Source organism: Lagopus leucura, unplaced genomic scaffold (assembly GCF_019238085.1).
Source record: "Lagopus leucura isolate 7727_CA_CO unplaced genomic scaffold, USGS_WTPT01 Super-Scaffold_100106, whole genome shotgun sequence".
Lineage (NCBI taxonomy): Eukaryota > Metazoa > Chordata > Aves > Galliformes > Phasianidae > Lagopus > Lagopus leucura.
This window is the reverse complement of record NW_024962325.1, coordinates 140,042-157,418: the sequence shown is the minus strand read 5'-3', so window position 1 is coordinate 157,418 and position 17,377 is coordinate 140,042. Positions and strand designations below refer to the sequence as shown.

The following is a 17,377-nucleotide window of genomic DNA, read 5'->3' as shown; positions in this document are numbered from 1 at the left end:
CATGTTGCATGCATGGTGCCTCACATAAACTGATTTGGGGTCTTGCAGTCCCTTGCCCCAGTTTCATGCTAAATAAAGCCTTACAAATCCCTCCTGGGTCCAGTCTTGTCCAACATCTTCATCAACAACCTGGATGAAGAGATGGAGTTCACCCTCAGCAAGTTTGCTGGTGTTACAAAGCCGGGAGGATCGGCTGACACACCTGAAGGCTGTGCTGCTGTTCAACAAGACCTGGACAGACTGGAGAGTTGGGCAGGGAGGAATCTGGTGAGGTTTAACAAGTGTAGAGCCTTGCACCTGGGGAGGAATAACTGCTGTAGCGAAAATACTAAATCATGGCCTGGAGCAGTGATGGAGCACCTGGTGGAAAGTTAGGGCTGATCCGGGGGAGCTCAGGTGCATGCAATGTAGCTGAATGATTGGAAGGGATGGAGCCAGGATCCACCCTTTCCTAGCCCTCATTTAAGGGTTGGCAGCGGAAGTGAGGGTTTTTTGCTGGAGATTCCTGCGTACCTGAGGCCTTACAAAGGTAAGCAGCTCTTTTCCTTTTTTTTTTTTTTTTTTCCTTTTTTTTTCCTTTTTTTTTTTTCTTTTTTTTTTGCTGTATCTGTTGCATTTAATCTTGTTCTTATTTGATCTGGCTGAAAGCTTTGCTATGCTACTTTTATCACGGTACTTTCTATTCCATTTTAGTATTACAGTTGTGTGCATCAGTGCAGGTAAGGAGATGACCTGCTGAGCAGGAGCTCCACAGAGAAAAGCCTGGGGCCCTGGGGGACAGCAAGGTGGTGATGAGCCAGTAGCGTGCCCTTGTGGCCAAGAAGGCCAATGTTATCATGGAGTGTGCTGCACAGAGCATGGCCAGCAATTCAAGGGTGGTTATCCTTCCCCTCTGCTCTGCCCTCGTGAGTAGAGATTTAGATTTCTATGTCAGTTCTGGGCTCCCCTGTTCGAAAAAGAGAGGGAGCTCCAGAAAGAGTCCCATGGAGGGTCACAGAGATGATAAAAGGCCTGGAGACCTCCAGTGTGATGAGAGACTGAGTAACCTGGATCTGCTCAGCCTGGGGAGAAGAAGGCTGAGAGGGGATCTGACAAATGCTTATAAATATCTGAGGGGAGGTGGGAGGCAAATGTGAGGCCAGGCTCTTCTTAGTGGTGCACAACAATGGGACAAGGACTAATGGCCTAAAACTTGAGCACAGGAAGTTCTGTGCTAACATGTGGAAGAACTTATTTATGGTAAGGGGGACAGAGCACTGAACGGGTTGCTCAGAGTGGCTGTAGAATCTCTTTCTATGAAGATATTCAAGACTTATCCGGATGCTGGTCTGTGCGGCTAATTGTAGGGAGCTGCTTTATGAGGGGGGTTGGACTCCATGATCTCTTCAGGTCCCTTCCATCTCCTGCGATTCTGTGAGGAGCCTGGGGAGGCGCGCAGTAGTAAATAGCAGCCTGGCATGGCACCAGCTCGGCTCTGGTGTCGTGGTGAATAATTTACGGTGCGGGTTTCTCCTTGGTGACAAGGCTACTTTGTTATCTTGGGGATAAAAAAAAAAAAAGGCGACAAATAAAAAGCGTTGTTCCGGGGAAGGCAGCGTTGGGGTGAAAAATCAGCCCTGATTCACGCTCTGTTGTCAGAAAGCTCAGCGGTGCGCACCGGCTGGGTGGGATCAGGCTGTGTTAATCCCCTCCCCGCTGCCAGCCTTTATAATCCCCTCGTGCCACCCCTGCCAGCACTTGGGGCTGTGTGGTGGCATGGCCCAGCAGCGTCGTGTTCAGCTTTGCACCCAACGGCCCACCAGCACCGTCTGTGTGCTGGGCACAGAGCTGTCCTTGGACATCCAGGGGTAAGGAACGGGGTGTCCAAAAATCTGCTTTGGGGTTATATTATTTTCTCTTTCCGCCTGCGGGAATTAAAGCTGGGTTAAGCGAGGAGAGGGTAAAAATAGAGGTAGATGGGTTGAGCTGGGGAAAGGCGATGCTGATGTGTTCGGGTGGGCCTACCAAGGGGATTCAGCATCCAAAAGAAAGGGATTGCTCCTCCTGCTCCTGTTGGATTTTCAGTATTGAAAAGTGGGGTGTTGCTCCTTCTGCTCCCAGGGGCTTTCAGCACCTGGAATGGGATGACACCACTACTCAGTGCTCAGGATGAATGGAAAAGTTTGCAGCCTCTGTGGAGAAACAGATTTTGGATGCGAAATCCCAAATCTGGTTGCATTCTCCATCTGGGCTCCAGAACTCTACTCCAGGGGCTGCTGTGCTGTCCCAACAAGAAATAGAAATATTTCCTTGTGTAGGTGAATACAGAGTTAACCATGGAAGCATTGCTTGCTAGGGCGTTCCCTGCAGACATGCGTGTGTTTGGCCACAGCCTGGTTTACAGCAACAAGTTTTGCTTTTTCTTCCATTTTCCTTAAAGCTCCAACTGACTTTAGTTTTGCTTTTTTGGGTTGCCTTGTGCTGCTTCAAGCACACCTCTGCCCTGTGGATGTTAGTAGCATCACAGCACCCAGGACTGGGCTTCTCCCCTCCTTGCAGAAGTTCCTGCCCTGGCAATGCCCTCTTGCACTGAGCACTGCATGCTGCCGCCTGCCCATTCGCCTGCTGGTGCTTCCTCCATCCCCACTCACTTCCCGCACCCGCTGTGGCTTTGCTGTGCTCTGAAGGGGATGCATTTGTTTCTGTGGGGTGGAATTTAAATATCTGGGAAGCCTCATGCCATAAGAAAAGACCTCTGGGGTTTTGGTGCAGTTGATTGGTACAGAATTTATTGGACTTGAATAATGTAGAGTTGGGGATGTTTTGCAAGACTTGTTGCACATTGCAGGATTTATTTCACTTTGCAGGACTTATTGCAGTTTCATTTTGTAGAATTTCTTGCTGTTTCCAGGATTTGTTGCAATTGAATATGGCAGGATTTGTCACAGTCGAATGCTGCAGGATTTTTTTGAGGTTGAATGTTGCAGGATTTGTTGCAATTACATAAGACTGGATTCATTACAGTTGAACACTGTAGGATTTCTTGAGGTTGAACGTAGTAGGGTTTACTGCATTTTGTGGGATTCGTTACATACTGCAGGATTCGTTGCAATTGTACATTGCAGGACTTGCTGCATCACTGCAGTAATGCCCCAACAGCTGTGCTCCCCCAGGTCAGCACCCAAGGATGCCGTCGCCTTCCATGCGCAGGGCACGCCAGGCGTGAAAGTCTACGTGGTGCATGAGACACAAAGTGTGAAGCTGCCCTCAAGTGTCACCCGCTGGCCCTTGGCCACTGGCACTGAGGTGCTGCTCACCATGGAGGCAATCAGCAAGGATGTTGGGGACGAGAAGGTGGGTGGCAGCAGCCCAGCAGCACCCAGTATCACCTCTGGGTGATACTGAACTCATTGGCTGTGACATCACAGGTCAGGATTTCCTATTTTGGTGAAGCCAGCGGGGTGCCAGTGGGCAGAGCTATGCTGTACCTCACTTGTGTGGGTAAGTGGGAATATTTGGTCCCAAAAAGTGGTGTCTCCATGCCACTTCTCCACTGAGCACCTGTTGTCCCTGCAGAAGTCTCGCTGGATGCTGACACTGGTCGCAGTGGGTCAGTCAGCAGGACGTTGGTGGACAAGGTAGTGCAGTGAAAACAACAATCCCCACCCCCGTGGGTGGCTCCAACAGTGTTCCCAACCCTGCTTTCCTATCCCCAGGCCACGTGGACATGGGGTCCTGATGGGCATGGTGCCATTCTGCTGGTCAACTGTGACCGCGATGACCCCAAAAGCCAGTTGATGAGTGACAGTAGCGAACCCAAAAGCCAGCTTACAGATAATCGTGACACCACTGTGTGCTCCTACGAAGGTATGGCCAGCTCTTTTTTTGCTGCGTTTCCTCTTTTTGGTGGCTTTCTTCCCCAGTTTGTCCTTACTGTCACCCTAGACCTGAAGGACATGTCACAAATGGTTCTGCGAACCCGTGGACCACGCACCATCTTCACTGGCCATGGCCTCATCCTACACGTGGGTTTCAGTGATGCTGATAAAGTCGGCGTGTTCTACGGAGGCAGTGAGTGTGGGATGACCCCTCTCTAGGCCCCCCTATAAATCATAGAATCCTTAGAGTTGGAAGGAACCTCTGAAGGCCATCTAGTCCAACCCCCTGCAATGAACAGGAACACCACAGTTGGATCAGGCTGCCTGCGGCATTACACATCTTCACCTTGGAAGTCCCCAGGGATGGGGCATCAACCACAATGTTAGCTAACCTGCTGCGATGCCTCACTACCCTCACTGGAAAAGAGTTTTTCTTTGTATCTAACCTAAATCTACCCTCCCTGAGCTTGAAGCCATTTCCCCTTGTTCTATCACCACATACACTGCTGAAGAGTCTCTCCCCTTCTTTCCTGTAGCTCCCCTTTAGATACTGAAAGGCTGCTATCAGGTCACCTCAGACCTTTCTTCAGGCTGAAGAGCCCCTGCTCTCTCAGCCTGTCCTTATAGGAGAGGTGTTCCATTCCACAGATCATTAATGAGGTGGGCAAAATGAGCTGACACCTCCAGAATCCCAAATGCATGCCACGAGGTTGCTTTGTTCCCAGTTGTACAATGGTACACTCAATGGTAGAGGTGTGCTCGCTGTGTCCTGGTGTGTCATGGTGCAACACAAATCTGCTCCTTCTGCGAGGAGCTGAGAAATGGAGGTGGAATGCTGCAGCGCAAGGTAAGTGCTGCATGGTTGCATGGTGCCGCCTGTGTCCACAGACAGTGTCGCACTGGAAGAATACAAGCATGTGCTGGGGGGTGAGAAGCTTGCCTATGCTGTGAAGCCCAGTCAGCACCAGGAAGAAAGCATCTTCTACGTGGAGGGGCTTGCCTTCCCTGACGCTGGCTTTTCAGGGCTGGTTGCATTCCATGTCACACTGCTGGAGAGCCCTGAGAAGGTAATGCCCTGAATAATATAGGTTTTACCTACAGATGGGGGTGAGCGATGTCTCAATTCCACTCCCCCTTGCAGGGCTTGCTGGAAACGCCCATTTTCACGGACACGGTGGTGTTCCGTGTGGCTCCGTGGATCATGACACCCAACACGTTGGCACCGTTGGAGGTCTTTGTGTGTAGGTGGGTGCCAGGGGGGGTTGGTGGCTGCATCCTTCCGGGCTCCACTGCATCCATGTGCCTCCCTGTTTTTATTTCCCAGCGTGGAGGACAATGAGGACTTTGTGGCGGCTGTCAGCGCACTGGCTGAGGAAGCCAAGTGCCCAGTGACCATCTGCCCGCTGCCCGAAAACCGCAACGACCGTTGGATCCAGGTGGGTGATGTGGGGTTGGGACCCTTTGGCTGTGGCTCCCCTGCACTTCCTTTTCTCTCTGCTTTTTTTGCAGGATGAAGTGGAGTTTGGCTATGTGCAAGCACCTCATAAAATGTTCCCAGTGGTCTTCGACTCACCCCGTGACCGGGGCCTGAAGGACTTCCCTGTCAGGAGCATCCTGGTACCCAATTAAAGCTGCTTGTCCTCCAACCCCTGGTGTTGGGTTTTCTGGTGCTAGCGAGGAGTGCTGTGCACTGTGGCAGTGTGCAAAAGGATAAGGAAAAGAATTAGAATGAATTAAAAAAAAACAAAACAGTAGGGATAGGGGTGGGAATAGGAATAATAGTGGGAATAAGAATTAGAATAGGAGTAAGAAATAGGAGTAGTAATAAGAGAAGGAATGGGAACGGGAGTAGGAATAAGTAGGAATAGGAATGGAAAAAGGAAATAGAAATGAGAATAAAAGTATGAATAGAAGTAAGAACAGGAATAAAAGTAGGAGTATCAGAAAAGGAGAATCAGAAAAGGAATAAGAACAAAGCTAAGAAGATGAGCAATCGCTAAGGGCTGTGGTTGAGTGATGGGGCTCAGCAGGTCGGGCTGATGGTTGGATGTGATGATCCTGAAGGTCTGTTTCCCAACAGGTGGATTCAGAGAATCATACAATAGGGTAAATTAATTTGTAGGAAGGAGATAAGCCAAATCAGCATGGGCGACAGGAACATCATGCTTCAAGGTTTGGCACTCCCAAGGCTTAATGCCAGCCCTGCTTTTCCCCCAGGGCCCTGATTTTGGCTATGTGGCTCAGGAAACACCAGAGAACACCTCCAGCCTTGACTCCTTCGGCAACCTGGAGGTCAGCCCACCAGTGACAGTGCGCAGCAAGGAGTACCCGCTGGGCCGCATCCTCATCGGCAGCAGCTTCCCCAGGTGGGAGGTGGGATTTTGGTGTACACCACACCCAGAGGCCTAGGCTGAGGTCCCCAATCATTGCCCTTAGGTTTGGCGGCCGACGCATGGCCAAAGCAGTACGGAATTTCCTTGCTGCCCAACGGGTGCAGGCGCCTGTGGAGATCTTCTCAGACTGGCTGCAGGTCGGACATGTTGATGAGTTCCTCAGCTTCATCCCCGCACCTGATCGGAAGGTAGGCAGCTCTTTTATGGGGTGATTATTACGGGGGGAAACATGGCGTGAGCTCGTATTGCTCTCTCCATCTGTAGGGATTTAGGCTGCTGCTGGCCAGCCCCAGTGCCTGCTACCAGCTGCTCAGAGAGAAGCAGGAGATGGGCTATGGGGAAGCGACAATGTTCCAGGGTAGGGATGCTGTGGTACCTCACCCCCACACAACCCACTGTCTTCCTGACATGGGGGTGAGGTTCCTTGCTCTGTGTTCAGGGCTGCACGGTGTGCCCAAGCCAAGCATCAACGAGATCCTGGGAAATGAAGCGCTGCGCAAGTTCAATACCTACGCACAGGTGAGGTCCTGCTGTACATACTTCCCCGTCTCTATGTCCATCTGTCCACCTCCCCTTCATCTTTCTGTCCTACTGTCTTTCCTCTCCCCTTCTCCCAGTCCCTGTCTCTTTCCCCTCCTCCCTGTCTCCTCGTCCCTATTCCTGTTCCCAGCCATCTCCCTATGCCAGCCTAACTCCATTCCCTGTCCTTTTTCTTTCCCCCCACTTCCCCATCTCCCTCTCACTGTTTCTCAGTCCCTTTGTTCCTGTCTTCGTCTCCCTCTCTGTCTCTGTCCCTATTTGTGTCCTTGTCCTCCCATCTCCATCCTTCTGTCCCTGTCCTCATCCTCCTATCTTCCTGTCCTGTTCCTCCGTCCCCTTGCCCCCCTATTCGCCTACCCCTCCTTATCCCCCCACCCACCCACAACCACACTCCCTCCCCACAGAGCTGCATTAGTTGGAACCGGGACATCCTGAAGCGGGAGCTGGGGCTGGCTGAGCAGGACATCATCGACATCCCGCAGCTCTTCCAAGCTGATGACCAAGCCAGAGCCATGGCCTATTTCCCTGACATGGTAACAAGCAGCTCAGGGTGAATTTAGGGCTGCATGCTGGCAGCCCTTTGTGCTCTCCTTGTTCGCCACTGGGGTGAGGAAACTAATTCTGGTCCATCTCCAGGTGAACATGCTGGTGCTGGGCAGACACCTGGGCATCCCCAAGCCCTTCGGGCCACTGGTAGATGGGCAGTGCTGCCTGGAGGAGCGGGTGAGAGCACTGCTGCAGCCCCTGGGGCTCTCCTGCACCTTCATCAACGACTTCTTCTCCTACCACAAGCTTGCTGGAGAGGTGCACTGCGGCACCAACGTCCGCCGCAAACCCTTTGCCTTCAAGTGGTGGCGGATGGTGCCCTGAGCCACCCATTTTCCTCCTTTTTTTTTTCCCCCAAATCCCCTTCTCCATCCCTTAAGTGCCTTCTGCAGCAGCCCCCCCAACTCCCCTTGGAAATAAATGAGGGCTGTGCTTGCTACCAGCTTCCTGCTGAGGTTAAAGGCATCTTTAAGTGGTGTTTAGTGGGGTGATGCAGTGCTCTGCAGTGATGTATATAGAAAAAAAGCATCTGCATGTTTAACAATGCAACGCATGCATAAAAATGCACAAAAAACCCACATGCATATGCAGAAAGAAATGCACAAAAAAGATCTATGTCCACAAGCTTGCAAGATGTGTATGCATGCGTGGGAGCATTCATAGTAAAACACGCATGCATTAGAAGAAATGTCCACAGAAAATGTATGTGAGTGCATGTGCTGCTCTACAAAGTGGGGATGCATGGATGGGAATACGAATGGTAACACTGCACCACAACAGTCATGCACACAAACTGCTATGCACGTACTACAGCAGGCAAGCACGCACTGAAAGATGCATGCAGGGACAAAAATATGAAGGCAGAAAGTACCAAACTGCAAAATACACATACATAGAGTAAAATACACACATGCACTAGAAAAACAGACATGTGCAAATACATGCACGTAAAAACAAAAAGCAAATGTACATGCACAAAATCACGCACAAAAACACATGTATGTATGTACTGCTGCACTTGCACCCTGCTTGCAAAATCAGAGGGGTGGGGGTGGGGGTGGGAGATTATGTCAGCAGCAGGCTGGTGCCCCCTAATGGCTGTGCATCTGCTTTTAGGGATGTTGGTGCTGAGAGTGCACTGCATTGGGGTGAAAAAGGAGCATTCCCTTTATTTGTTCATTTTGGTTAGAAGAGAAAACGGGCAGGAATGAAGGAGAGCAGCTCTGCAGCTTGTGACGAAAGTCAAGGCAGCTTTTGCTGACTGCATCGCTGCTCTGTGCTGAACCTGGGGCTGGGGCGTGCATGCGGTAGCTGAGAGGCGTACACAACGGCGTTTATTTAAACATTTACTCCAAGAAATATAAAAAAACATGATGAAGACAACGACAGCACTAACCGGGAACCTGTCGCCTCATCTAAAGGGAACACTGCTCTGAGAGCATCGTGGTTTATTATTTTTCCATGCTTCCAGCCCTCTCCTTTTGCTGGGATGCAATGGGGCACAATGGGCCTGGGGCCCAAATTGCTTTTTTAGGGGTGAAAATGGCTTTTTGCTGTTTTTTCACCCCTGTTCTTAGGCTGCAGCATATCGTTGTGCCCATTTGGGGCTGGCAGCTGATGGGGATGATCCTGAAATATTGCAGGTAGAAAAAAGTGGGGATAAGGTTCTAAAAGCCCCATTGGGGTGCTGCACACCCTGACCTCCTCCTGCAGCAAATGTGAATATTGCTCAAAAAAACAGAGTATCTGACGTCTCTGCCCTGTTGCTCTTCCCATCCTGGAAGTTTTGACTCTAACACACCAAGATGAACCCCAAAATAAATCCTAACCCCAAAGCAAACATAAAGAACCCTCCCCCCCTTTTTTTTGTAAAATCTTTTTTTTTTTTTCTCTCCATAAAATACTGCAGAGCTGCCCCCACAGCTGCATGTGCGGAGCAGAAAGGGATAAAAAAAAAATCAAAATAAACCCTAAAAACTAGAAAATAAGGTAATAAAATATCACCCTTGGGTTGTGTGGAGGCAGAGCTGGGCTCTGCATGTAAAGGCACCTCGTTTCTCCAGCACAGTGCACAGCGTCGCCCCAGGAAGGGCTTTTGGCAGATACCAGGCTGAAATAATAATAATAATAAAAATAATAATAATTAATGGGAAAAAAGAAAAAAAAAAAAAACAAAGAGAAAAAGCTTACACGATGCTTCAGGGCCCGCTCTTCATACCTGAGATCGCCCTGGGATGGGCAGTGGGGGGTTTGGGGAATCCGCAGGTTTGGAGGCATCCAGCTCAAAAAAATGATGCTGGGATGGAGAAGGGAGCACGGAGTTTGTCCCTATGGGTATGAGATAGCACATCTGGTCCCAAATCCCCAGAGGAAAAGGGATGCTGAGGAAGGAGGGTGGGAAACACGCACAACCCTAAAATAATAGCACCCAAAATAGAGGTTATTTGTGAAAAATGCCCCCCCAAATTGCCATGTTGTGGAAAAGGAGGGGTTTACTGGTTGAGTTTTGCTCCAAGCCTACAACCAGAGAAATCTGGTAAGATAATAATAATAAAAAAAAGTTAAAAGTCTATGCCTACCCAGGTGAACCCAGCACCCCCCTTTCTGTGCGGAACAGCAATAAAATGAACAGATAAAAAAACCCCAAAACCCAACAACTAAAAAAGCCTGGATGTGCCAAAAGGTCCTGCGAGGGTGGGGATGGGAAATGGAAAAGCCACGGGGAAAGGTCTTGGCCGTGGAAGGGGGGAATTCAACGCTTTGGAAATTGTAGGAGAACAGGCAGCAGAGCCGTGGCTGCGCTCAGATGGTGCGGGGGTTGTACTCCGGCAGCTTGCGCAGCTTCTCCTTCTCGGCATCGCTCTCATCGCGGGCAATCACCAGGGAGTGGGCATAGCCCATGGCCACCTGCAGGGAGTGCGGGGTGAGGCAAAGCATCGCTCCTGCTGCTGCTGGGCCCCCTTCCTTTATACTGGGCTATGCTTGAGAAACATCCCACCGTGGGGGAAAAGCATAGGCAGGAGCACCCCATGGGATGTGAGAGTCCATGAGTGTGAGCAACAACTCATGGATGGGAGTATCCCATAGGTAGGGACATCCTGTGGAGGGGAGCATCCTGTAAGTGACAGCATAACATGGGCAGGCACAACAGATGGGTGACAGCATCCCATGGGTGGCACCATCTCTTGGGTGAGAAGAACTGATGGGTGGGAGCATCACGAAGGCGACAGAAATCTGACAGATGACAGCATCTCGTGCTGTTAACATTACAGGGGTAGGCACAACCCAGGGGTGACAGTCTCCCATGTATGGCACCATCGCTTCAGTGGAAAGAACCCATGGGTGACAGCAACTCATGGGTGGGAATAATCTGCGGGTAGGAGTGTTGGACAGCTGTCAGCATCCAATGGGTGGAAGCACTGCACGGATGAGAGCATTACACAAATGGGCACAACACAAGGGTGACAGCATGCCACGAGTGACAGCATCCCATGGGTGGCAGCACTGTACAGGTGCCAATATCACATGGGCAGGAGCAACGCACAGGAGGCACCGACTCGTGGGTGGGAGCATTTAGCAGTTGGAAACACTGCACCAGTGGGAGCCCTCATGGGTGGGATGAGCTACTGATGGTCCCAGCCACCACTGGGGACACAAAGGTGTGCGGGTCCTTGCCTACCTGCTCCGTGTAGATCCCATCCAAGGTCTTCACCTCTTGAGCAGCCGTTGATGACTTGGGCTTGTGGTCCCCATAGCCCTGAAAGACACAAGCACAACCCCAAAAAATTGTAGTGGGCTGACAAACAGAACCCCTGCTCCAGAAGATGAGGGGTAAAACTGTACAGTTTAGAGTGCCATAAATCCTTACCAGCTCTCCAAAGGTGGGAGATGGGCCCCAGCTGATGGTGCTCTCGTCCGCTGCCACAATGATGCTGCTCTTTCTGCAGCACAATGCAAGGTGCTGACTCCAGCACCCTGCACCTGCAACCCCCTTGCACTCCAAAACTAAGAAAAGGGAGATTTTGGGGGGACAATCACTCACCCACAGGCCAGGCTGCGGATCTTCCAGCCACACAGGTCCTGCACTGCTTTTGGGTACATGGTGGACTCACGGGAGGTGTTGGTGGCACCCCAGAAAAACAAGCCACCTGCAAGTCCCCAGAACACATATTAGGACTGCTCCTACCTGTGTGGATCTGCTCACATCAACTGAAATTAGGGACGCAGGGTGGCCACCCACCTGTCTCACTGACAGCAAAGGAACACGTGTAGCCAGCGTAGATCTGTGCAGCTCCTCGGCCTGGGAAGTCAAAGAGCTTGACCAAGCGCGGCACCATCTCATCCTTCTGCTCTGCGTGGCCCAGTCGCCCGTAGCCACCAAAGCCCCAGGAGAAAACACGCTTCTGGGAGTCCAGGACAAGCTGTGAACAGGGGGATGCACAGTGAGTGGGGCTGTGTGCAGCTTTGGTGCAGGCGACATAGCGACTGCACGGACTGCAGAGTACGCTGCAAACCATGGGCACGCTGCAGAAGCTTCATCCTGAAATGCATACTGCACTTATCCTTCAATGCATATTGCTGATCTGTCCTTACGTAAACACTGCAAGTATATGCTGCAAACTGAAGCAGGGAAAGCTGGCCAAAAGGGACACCTCTTTTTTTTGCTGCAATAACACATTTGCAAAAAGCAAGGCAATGATAAAAAGCAAAAAGCGAAGGGCTACACTGCTGAGTGCTCACCGTGTGGTTGGCCCCGCACGCCACATCCCGCACCACCACGTTGGGGACGGGCAGGATCTGCCCATCTTTGGTCTTCTCAATGAAGATGGCCACGCGGCGCGGCACCAGCTCACAGTCGTACTCTATGCGCTGTGCTCGGGCGATGAACTTCCCATCGGAGTTGTGCCCTGCACAAGGACACTGCATCACCAAGAAATCCATTTCCCACTTGCAAAACCCCTTTTGTTTCAGGTTTGCATCCTGGTTTTTGAGTGACTTGTCTTTTTTGTTTTCTTTCTGGGAGCTGCTACATCAGCTCTGAACCCATTTCACAGCTGGGAAAACTGAGGCAGGGAATGTTTCCTATGCCCCAAACCTTTAAAAAAACATCCCAAAACGTGGCCATACCCAGCTGCCCATACTCCGGGCACCCAAAGGAGTAGAGGTTTCCTTTGCAGTCCATGATCATGCTGAACTCAGCCCCGCAGGCCATTTTGGTGATGGGCTGCCCATTGTACATGATCTGCGAAAAAGATGAGAAGAAGGCAAAAAGCTGAATTTCTAGGGGGGGAAGAACACCCCCATTCTCTATCATTTTTCTTGGCCATAAGCTCCCCTAAAGCATTGGGTTTTCACCCTAAAATGGAACAAGAGACTTGGAAGGGGACAGCCAAAAATCCTACAGAGTTTGTACGCAGTTGTTTTTTCCTAATGATATCATTTTCATGCTGCATTTTCTCCGCTCCATTTCAAAGCAGCTTCAACAGGGACGTCCTTACATGCTAAAGGGGAACACCCCAACATCCTAATGGGGTTTGCGTTCTGCGAGTGCATTTTTCAGTGAAAAAATACAAATATGCTGCTTTTCACCTCAACAAAAAAAATGGACAAGCATAGAACAGAGTGGATTTACCTGTGTGGGGCTTGGAACAGCATCTGTTTGGTTCCCAAGACCAAGCTGCCCCATTTTGTTCTCCCCGAAAGCATACACGGAGCCACTCTCTGCCAACCAAAAATAGGGAAAAGCCATGAAACCAGGGCAAAACCCAGCAGTTTTAGGGCATTTTGTTGAGGTTTCCCCCCACCTGTGAGAGCCAGCGTGTGGTTCCGGCCGCATGCTGCCAGCACGATGGCCTCGCTGCCCAGCACCTCGATGAGCTTGGGGGCTTCCACACGCTTCGTGTCCCCGTGGCCCAGCTGCCCCTTCTCATTACGACCTGTGGGAATCGTTAGGGGTTACGCCGCACTGCAGGGTTTTGCATGTTTTTCTGAGAGGCGTTTTGGTGCTTTGCTCACCCCAGCTCCACAGCTTGCCCTCGGCAGTGATGAGGAGGCTGTGAGCCGCGCACGGTCCCGAAACCACACTCCGCACCTGAATACCTGAGAGACACCCATACCTGTGTGGCCCCCATAAATTCTGGCCCAGGTTTCGATATGCAGCTGGTGGGAAAAAAACAAACAACACAAGAATAAAAAAAGGATGCACAGCATGAAATGTTTTGGTGTTGTTGTTGTTGTGTTGCTTGATGTCTGGCAATGCAAATGCAGTGCATTTTGCTCACCTTGCTGCTTAGGCACTTCTTTGCGGCCAATCAGGTCCCAGTTGGTGGCCCCAAAGATCAGGAGCTGTCCTCTGCACTTGGAGCCCTCGAGTTTCTGCAAGGGGCAGGGAGGATCTGTCAGATCTGCAGCAATGTCAGCCACGCGGACATTTTTTGCATGCAGGGTGGATATAGGGTTGCATCCAAGCTTGCGACCAAATTGCATTTCTGAGCCAAACTGATGGGGACAAGGGGGATTTTTTCCAATTTTGCATTAAAACCCCCAATGTACACTGCATGCAAGCACTGCATCCCAAAAGGGAGACGCATACAAAACACTCCCATTTCTTCAGCTCCTCCTCCATGCAGATGGGTCTGAAACTGAGGGGGTTGCTCTTTGCAGGACGGAGCACGGATGTGCACCTCCTCCAGTTCTGGCTAATTGTTAATTATGGCTTTTCCCCCATCAAAAGGACGATGCTTTGGAGAGGAAAGGCATGTGCAGCACCAACTGCCTGCAAAAGGCAGGGAGCAAAATGTTAATCAGTACAAAAACAACAACAAAGAATAAAACAACGAAAAAGCCAAACCCAAAACGAGTCAGAAAAGAGGGAAAAAAGGAACTGAATGGTTGTAATGCAAACGGGAGGACCAGGTTGCAGGCGTGCAAAGTGAGGCACTGTGTGCATACACACTTGTGTGTTGAGCATGCGCACTTCTTGCTGTTGCACTGAGTTAAAAATTCTCCAAATGGGTCAACGTGGAAAAAAACGACCCAAAAGCTATGGTTGGGCTTCCCCTTCAATGAGGGCAGAAGGAGGGGCCTTGAAGTGCTGAAATAAAGGGGGACTCACAGCCTTCACAATGGGAGAACACCTTAGGGGTGCTTTGGGGCAACTGGGGATGCGAACAGGATGCAAGTTTTGGTTCAGGGGGCAAGCTGGGAGCATGAAGGGCTGCAGTAAAAGGTGGGCAAATCTGTGTTTGCAATGAAGGGGTGAGCTGGGGGGGAGGTTTGTGATAGGATGCAATAAAAGGGGGCTAAGGGGGTGCAGTGGAGGGCAGTAGAGGTGTTATGGGAGGTATAAGGATGAGGTCCAAAGGGTGCAATGAGGGGGTGCATGAAGGGGAGAACTGAAGGACCACTGAGGGTAAAGTGAGGGGGCCCATGGGGGAGTCCACCAGGGGTGCCAAAGGGAGTTGCTATGAGGAGGTGCAAAGTAGGGGTAAATCAGAGGGGTGCAAAGGGGGGTGCAAAGCTGGGGCAGATTAAAGGGATTGCAATGCATGCATCAGGGGACATAATGGGGGTTGCAGAGGTGCAAAGCAGGGGCGAATCACAGGGACGCAAAGGGAAGAAAGGGGAGTGCATTCGGGGGTGCCAAGGTTCAAAGGTGCATCGGGGTGCAGAGCAGGGCTGCGGGGGGTGCAATGGCAGGAGCAGAAGGCGGGGTTAACAGAGGGCTGCGTTAAGGGGGTGCACGGGGCTGCAGAAGGGCCCACGGGCAGCGCAGCTCACGATGCGCTCCTTGCTGTGCTCGGGCTCGCAGATGACCACCGCCTGTCCCCGCGCCGCGCCGCCGGGCCCCGGGCCGAGAGCCGAACCCGAGCCGGGCGCTGCGGGCCGGCCGGGCCTCCTCCCTCCTCCTCCTCCTCCTGGGCTGCCGTCCCGCGGCCTCCGTTCTCGGGGCGCCTCCTCGTCGCTGCTACCGCCGCTGCTGCCGCCGCCTCCTCCGCCGTTACGAGGCCTCCGCCTCCCTCCCGCCGCCCCGGGTCTCCTCCTGCCCGGGCCGGGCTCCCACGGCGGCCCCGCCGCCTTCCTCCGGGGCATGGCGCCTGCGAGGGGCGGCCCCGACACCGAGGAGAGCCGTCAGGCCCGACCCCGCGCGGAGCCTCCCCGTCACGCCGCCACGGCGCTGCGCGGCCCGGGCGGGACATCCCGCCCCCCCCCCCACCGCCATCACAGCGCCCCGCTGAGGGGAGAGCGCCCCCACGGCGCGGGGGGTTGCGGTCCGTAGGAGGACGCGGAGGGGGGAGGGAGGGGGGGTCTCACCTCACAGATGGGATGAGGAGGGGGGATCTCACCTCACAGATGGGATGAGGAGGGGGGATGATGGAGAGGGATACAGAAGTGACTGGGCACAGGGAGGTGGTAAAATGAAGGGGAGGGTTAGGAAGGGGGAGCAAAAAAGGGGATCGGGGAGCGGAAAAGAGATCTGCAAAGGGCCACTTCTAAAGGGGGGGTCGCAAAAGTGGAGGTTGGAGCGATAAAATGGAGGGGGTACAAACGGGGTGATTGTGAAAAAGGAGGGGGGGTAATATGGGGCTGGGGGGGGCTCTGAAAAGGGATGGGGTTCCTAAAAGGTGAATGGAAAGGGGGCGAGGGGGTGCTACAAAAGGGAGAGTGTAAAAGGGGTGGCAGAATGGGGGGTGGGTGAAAAGGGGGTACAAAAGGTGGTGGGAAAGAGGAGTGGGGGGTGGGGACAGAGGATGCTGCTGGGTGTTTCTTGCAGGGGGCTGCAAAAGAGTAGAAAACGGTGATTTGAAAGGGGGGGGGTCATCAAATGGGGACTTGTAAAGAAGGCATGCAAAAGATGATGTGCAAGGAGAGGGTAGAATTGGGGAGGTTATAAAGAGGGGGGGTGCAAAGGAACGATGTGCAAATGGGATTGGGGTTGAAACGAGGGTTACAAAAGGGCGATCGGGGGGTGCTGCGGGCAGAAGGCTATCATGTTATAACCCCCCCTCGCTTCCCTTGCCCCCCCTCCCCACCAAAGAGAAGCAGCGCTCCGGGGGTCCCTCTCACCCCGCACCCCACACCCGCACACCTGCTCGGGGGGGCCCCGATTGTGCCGCCGCCGCCTTCGAGCCCTCTGTGGCTGTTTGCTGGGGGGGGTTCCGGGGGCGATTTTTTTATATGGCCGAGTCGGGGGATAAGGGGGAGATTTTTTTGGGGGGGGGGAAACGCCAAAAAATATTCCGAATGGGGGCTGCAGGAAGAGCAGCCCGGGGTGTCCGTCTCGACCCCCCCCCCTCCTCGTCCTTCCCCTCCGTCTGCCCCCGCTTTTTTTTTCCTCTTTAATTGATTTTGAACAATGGGATCTCTGTCTGTCTCTCACTGCACCACGTGGATCCGCCTCCCTTCTCTCTATTTTATTTTTTTCCCTTTCCCTCCCTCTTCCCCCCACTCCCTTCGGCCCCCCAACTCCATGCCTACCCCCCTCTTTCCCCCACCATTTTCAAACCTGGTTTAGAGCGAAGGGTGCAGCATACAGACAGCACCGACCCCGGGGCCTTTGCAATATTTTTGGTGGTGTTTCCTGTTGCGGAAAAAAAAAAGAAAAAAAAAAAAAAAAAAAGGAGGTTGTGTATTTTTTTTTTTTCCCCTTCTCTCCCTTTCCTCCCCCTTAAAGCCCACCCACCAGATGCACTTAAAATGTAAATATGAGCCGCCAGGAGAATCGCTGCGATACAAAACAGAAACACATGTACGGGCAGGAGAAAAAAATGCAAAAAGAAAAGAAAAAAAAAAAAAAAAAGCTTCAGAGAGGAAGAGGCTGCGAAGTCCGGTGGTGCACAGACAGCTCCATCTTTAGGACAGGAAGACTGCAGGAGGGTGAGAGCCGTGCACCGATGGAACCCCTCGGTGCATGGAGGACGCTTCCATTCCCTTTCTTGCATTGTTTGGCTGAAACGTTGCACCCTTAAAGTCTTGTTTTTTATTTTTACAGGTGTAAGGATGCACGTGCTCTTCTTAGTGTAAAAAGTTTTGCTGCCACGT

At 52.1% G+C, this 17,377-nt stretch overlaps 2 protein-coding genes across 3 annotated transcripts; one reads left to right on the top strand and one right to left on the bottom strand.

Annotated features, from left to right (window-relative positions):
* The first annotated feature begins 1,657 nt into the window (after window positions 1-1,657).
* LOC122188991 (protein-arginine deiminase type-1-like) lies at window positions 1,658-7,797 on the top strand. The gene is made up of 16 exons (XM_042887747.1): window positions 1,658-1,847; window positions 3,153-3,333; window positions 3,408-3,480; window positions 3,556-3,617; window positions 3,696-3,846; window positions 3,925-4,050; window positions 4,746-4,924; window positions 4,999-5,102; window positions 5,182-5,293; window positions 5,367-5,474; window positions 6,075-6,223; window positions 6,294-6,438; window positions 6,515-6,608; window positions 6,690-6,769; window positions 7,195-7,323; window positions 7,427-7,797. Exons 1-16 carry the CDS (start codon window positions 1,756-1,758, stop codon window positions 7,658-7,660), a joined length of 2,019 nt encoding a protein of 672 aa, XP_042743681.1. The 5' UTR covers window positions 1,658-1,755; the 3' UTR covers window positions 7,661-7,797.
* An 872-nt stretch (window positions 7,798-8,669) lies between these two features.
* Window positions 8,670-17,119, bottom strand: RCC2 (regulator of chromosome condensation 2). Of its 2 annotated transcripts, XR_006181681.1 has the most exons (15): window positions 17,019-17,119; window positions 16,842-16,916; window positions 15,116-15,432; window positions 13,618-13,711; window positions 13,352-13,495; window positions 13,141-13,272; window positions 12,969-13,057; window positions 12,464-12,578; window positions 12,077-12,243; window positions 11,577-11,757; window positions 11,379-11,484; window positions 11,205-11,277; window positions 11,016-11,093; window positions 9,555-10,243; window positions 8,670-9,446 (listed from the first exon to the last, which is right to left on the bottom strand). XR_006181681.1 is itself a non-coding variant. In XM_042887700.1 (14 exons), the coding sequence occupies exons 3-14, from the start codon at window positions 15,425-15,427 to the stop codon at window positions 10,139-10,141; spliced, it is 1,596 nt and encodes a 531-aa protein (XP_042743634.1). In that variant the 5' UTR covers window positions 15,428-15,432; window positions 16,842-16,916; window positions 17,019-17,119; the 3' UTR covers window positions 8,670-10,138. The 2 variants fall into 2 exon arrangements, 1 of the variants encoding a protein (XP_042743634.1); XM_042887700.1 differs by having other exon boundaries at window positions 8,670-10,243.
* Between the last annotated feature and the right edge of the window lie 258 nt (window positions 17,120-17,377).

Bases quoted from the DNA above. Each gene is read 5' to 3' on its own strand.
- LOC122188991 (XM_042887747.1), top strand. From the start codon at position 1,756: ATGGCCCAGCAGCGTCGTGTTCAGCTTTGCACCCAACGGCCCACCAGC. The intron at 4,925-4,998 runs GTAATGCCCTGA...TCCCCCTTGCAG, and splicing joins TGCTGGAGAGCCCTGAGAAG to GGCTTGCTGGAAACGCCCAT. The intron at 6,224-6,293 runs GTGGGAGGTGGG...CATTGCCCTTAG, and splicing joins ATCGGCAGCAGCTTCCCCAG to GTTTGGCGGCCGACGCATGG.
- RCC2 (XM_042887700.1), bottom strand. From the start codon at position 15,427: ATGCCCCGGAGGAAGGCGGCGGGGCCGCCGTGGGAGCCCGGCCCGGGC. The intron at 13,712-15,115 runs GTGAGCTGCGCT...TGCCCCTTGCAG, and splicing joins AGCACAGCAAGGAGCGCATC to AAACTCGAGGGCTCCAAGTG. The intron at 13,496-13,617 runs GTGAGCAAAATG...TTTTCCCACCAG, and splicing joins AGAAGTGCCTAAGCAGCAAG to CTGCATATCGAAACCTGGGC.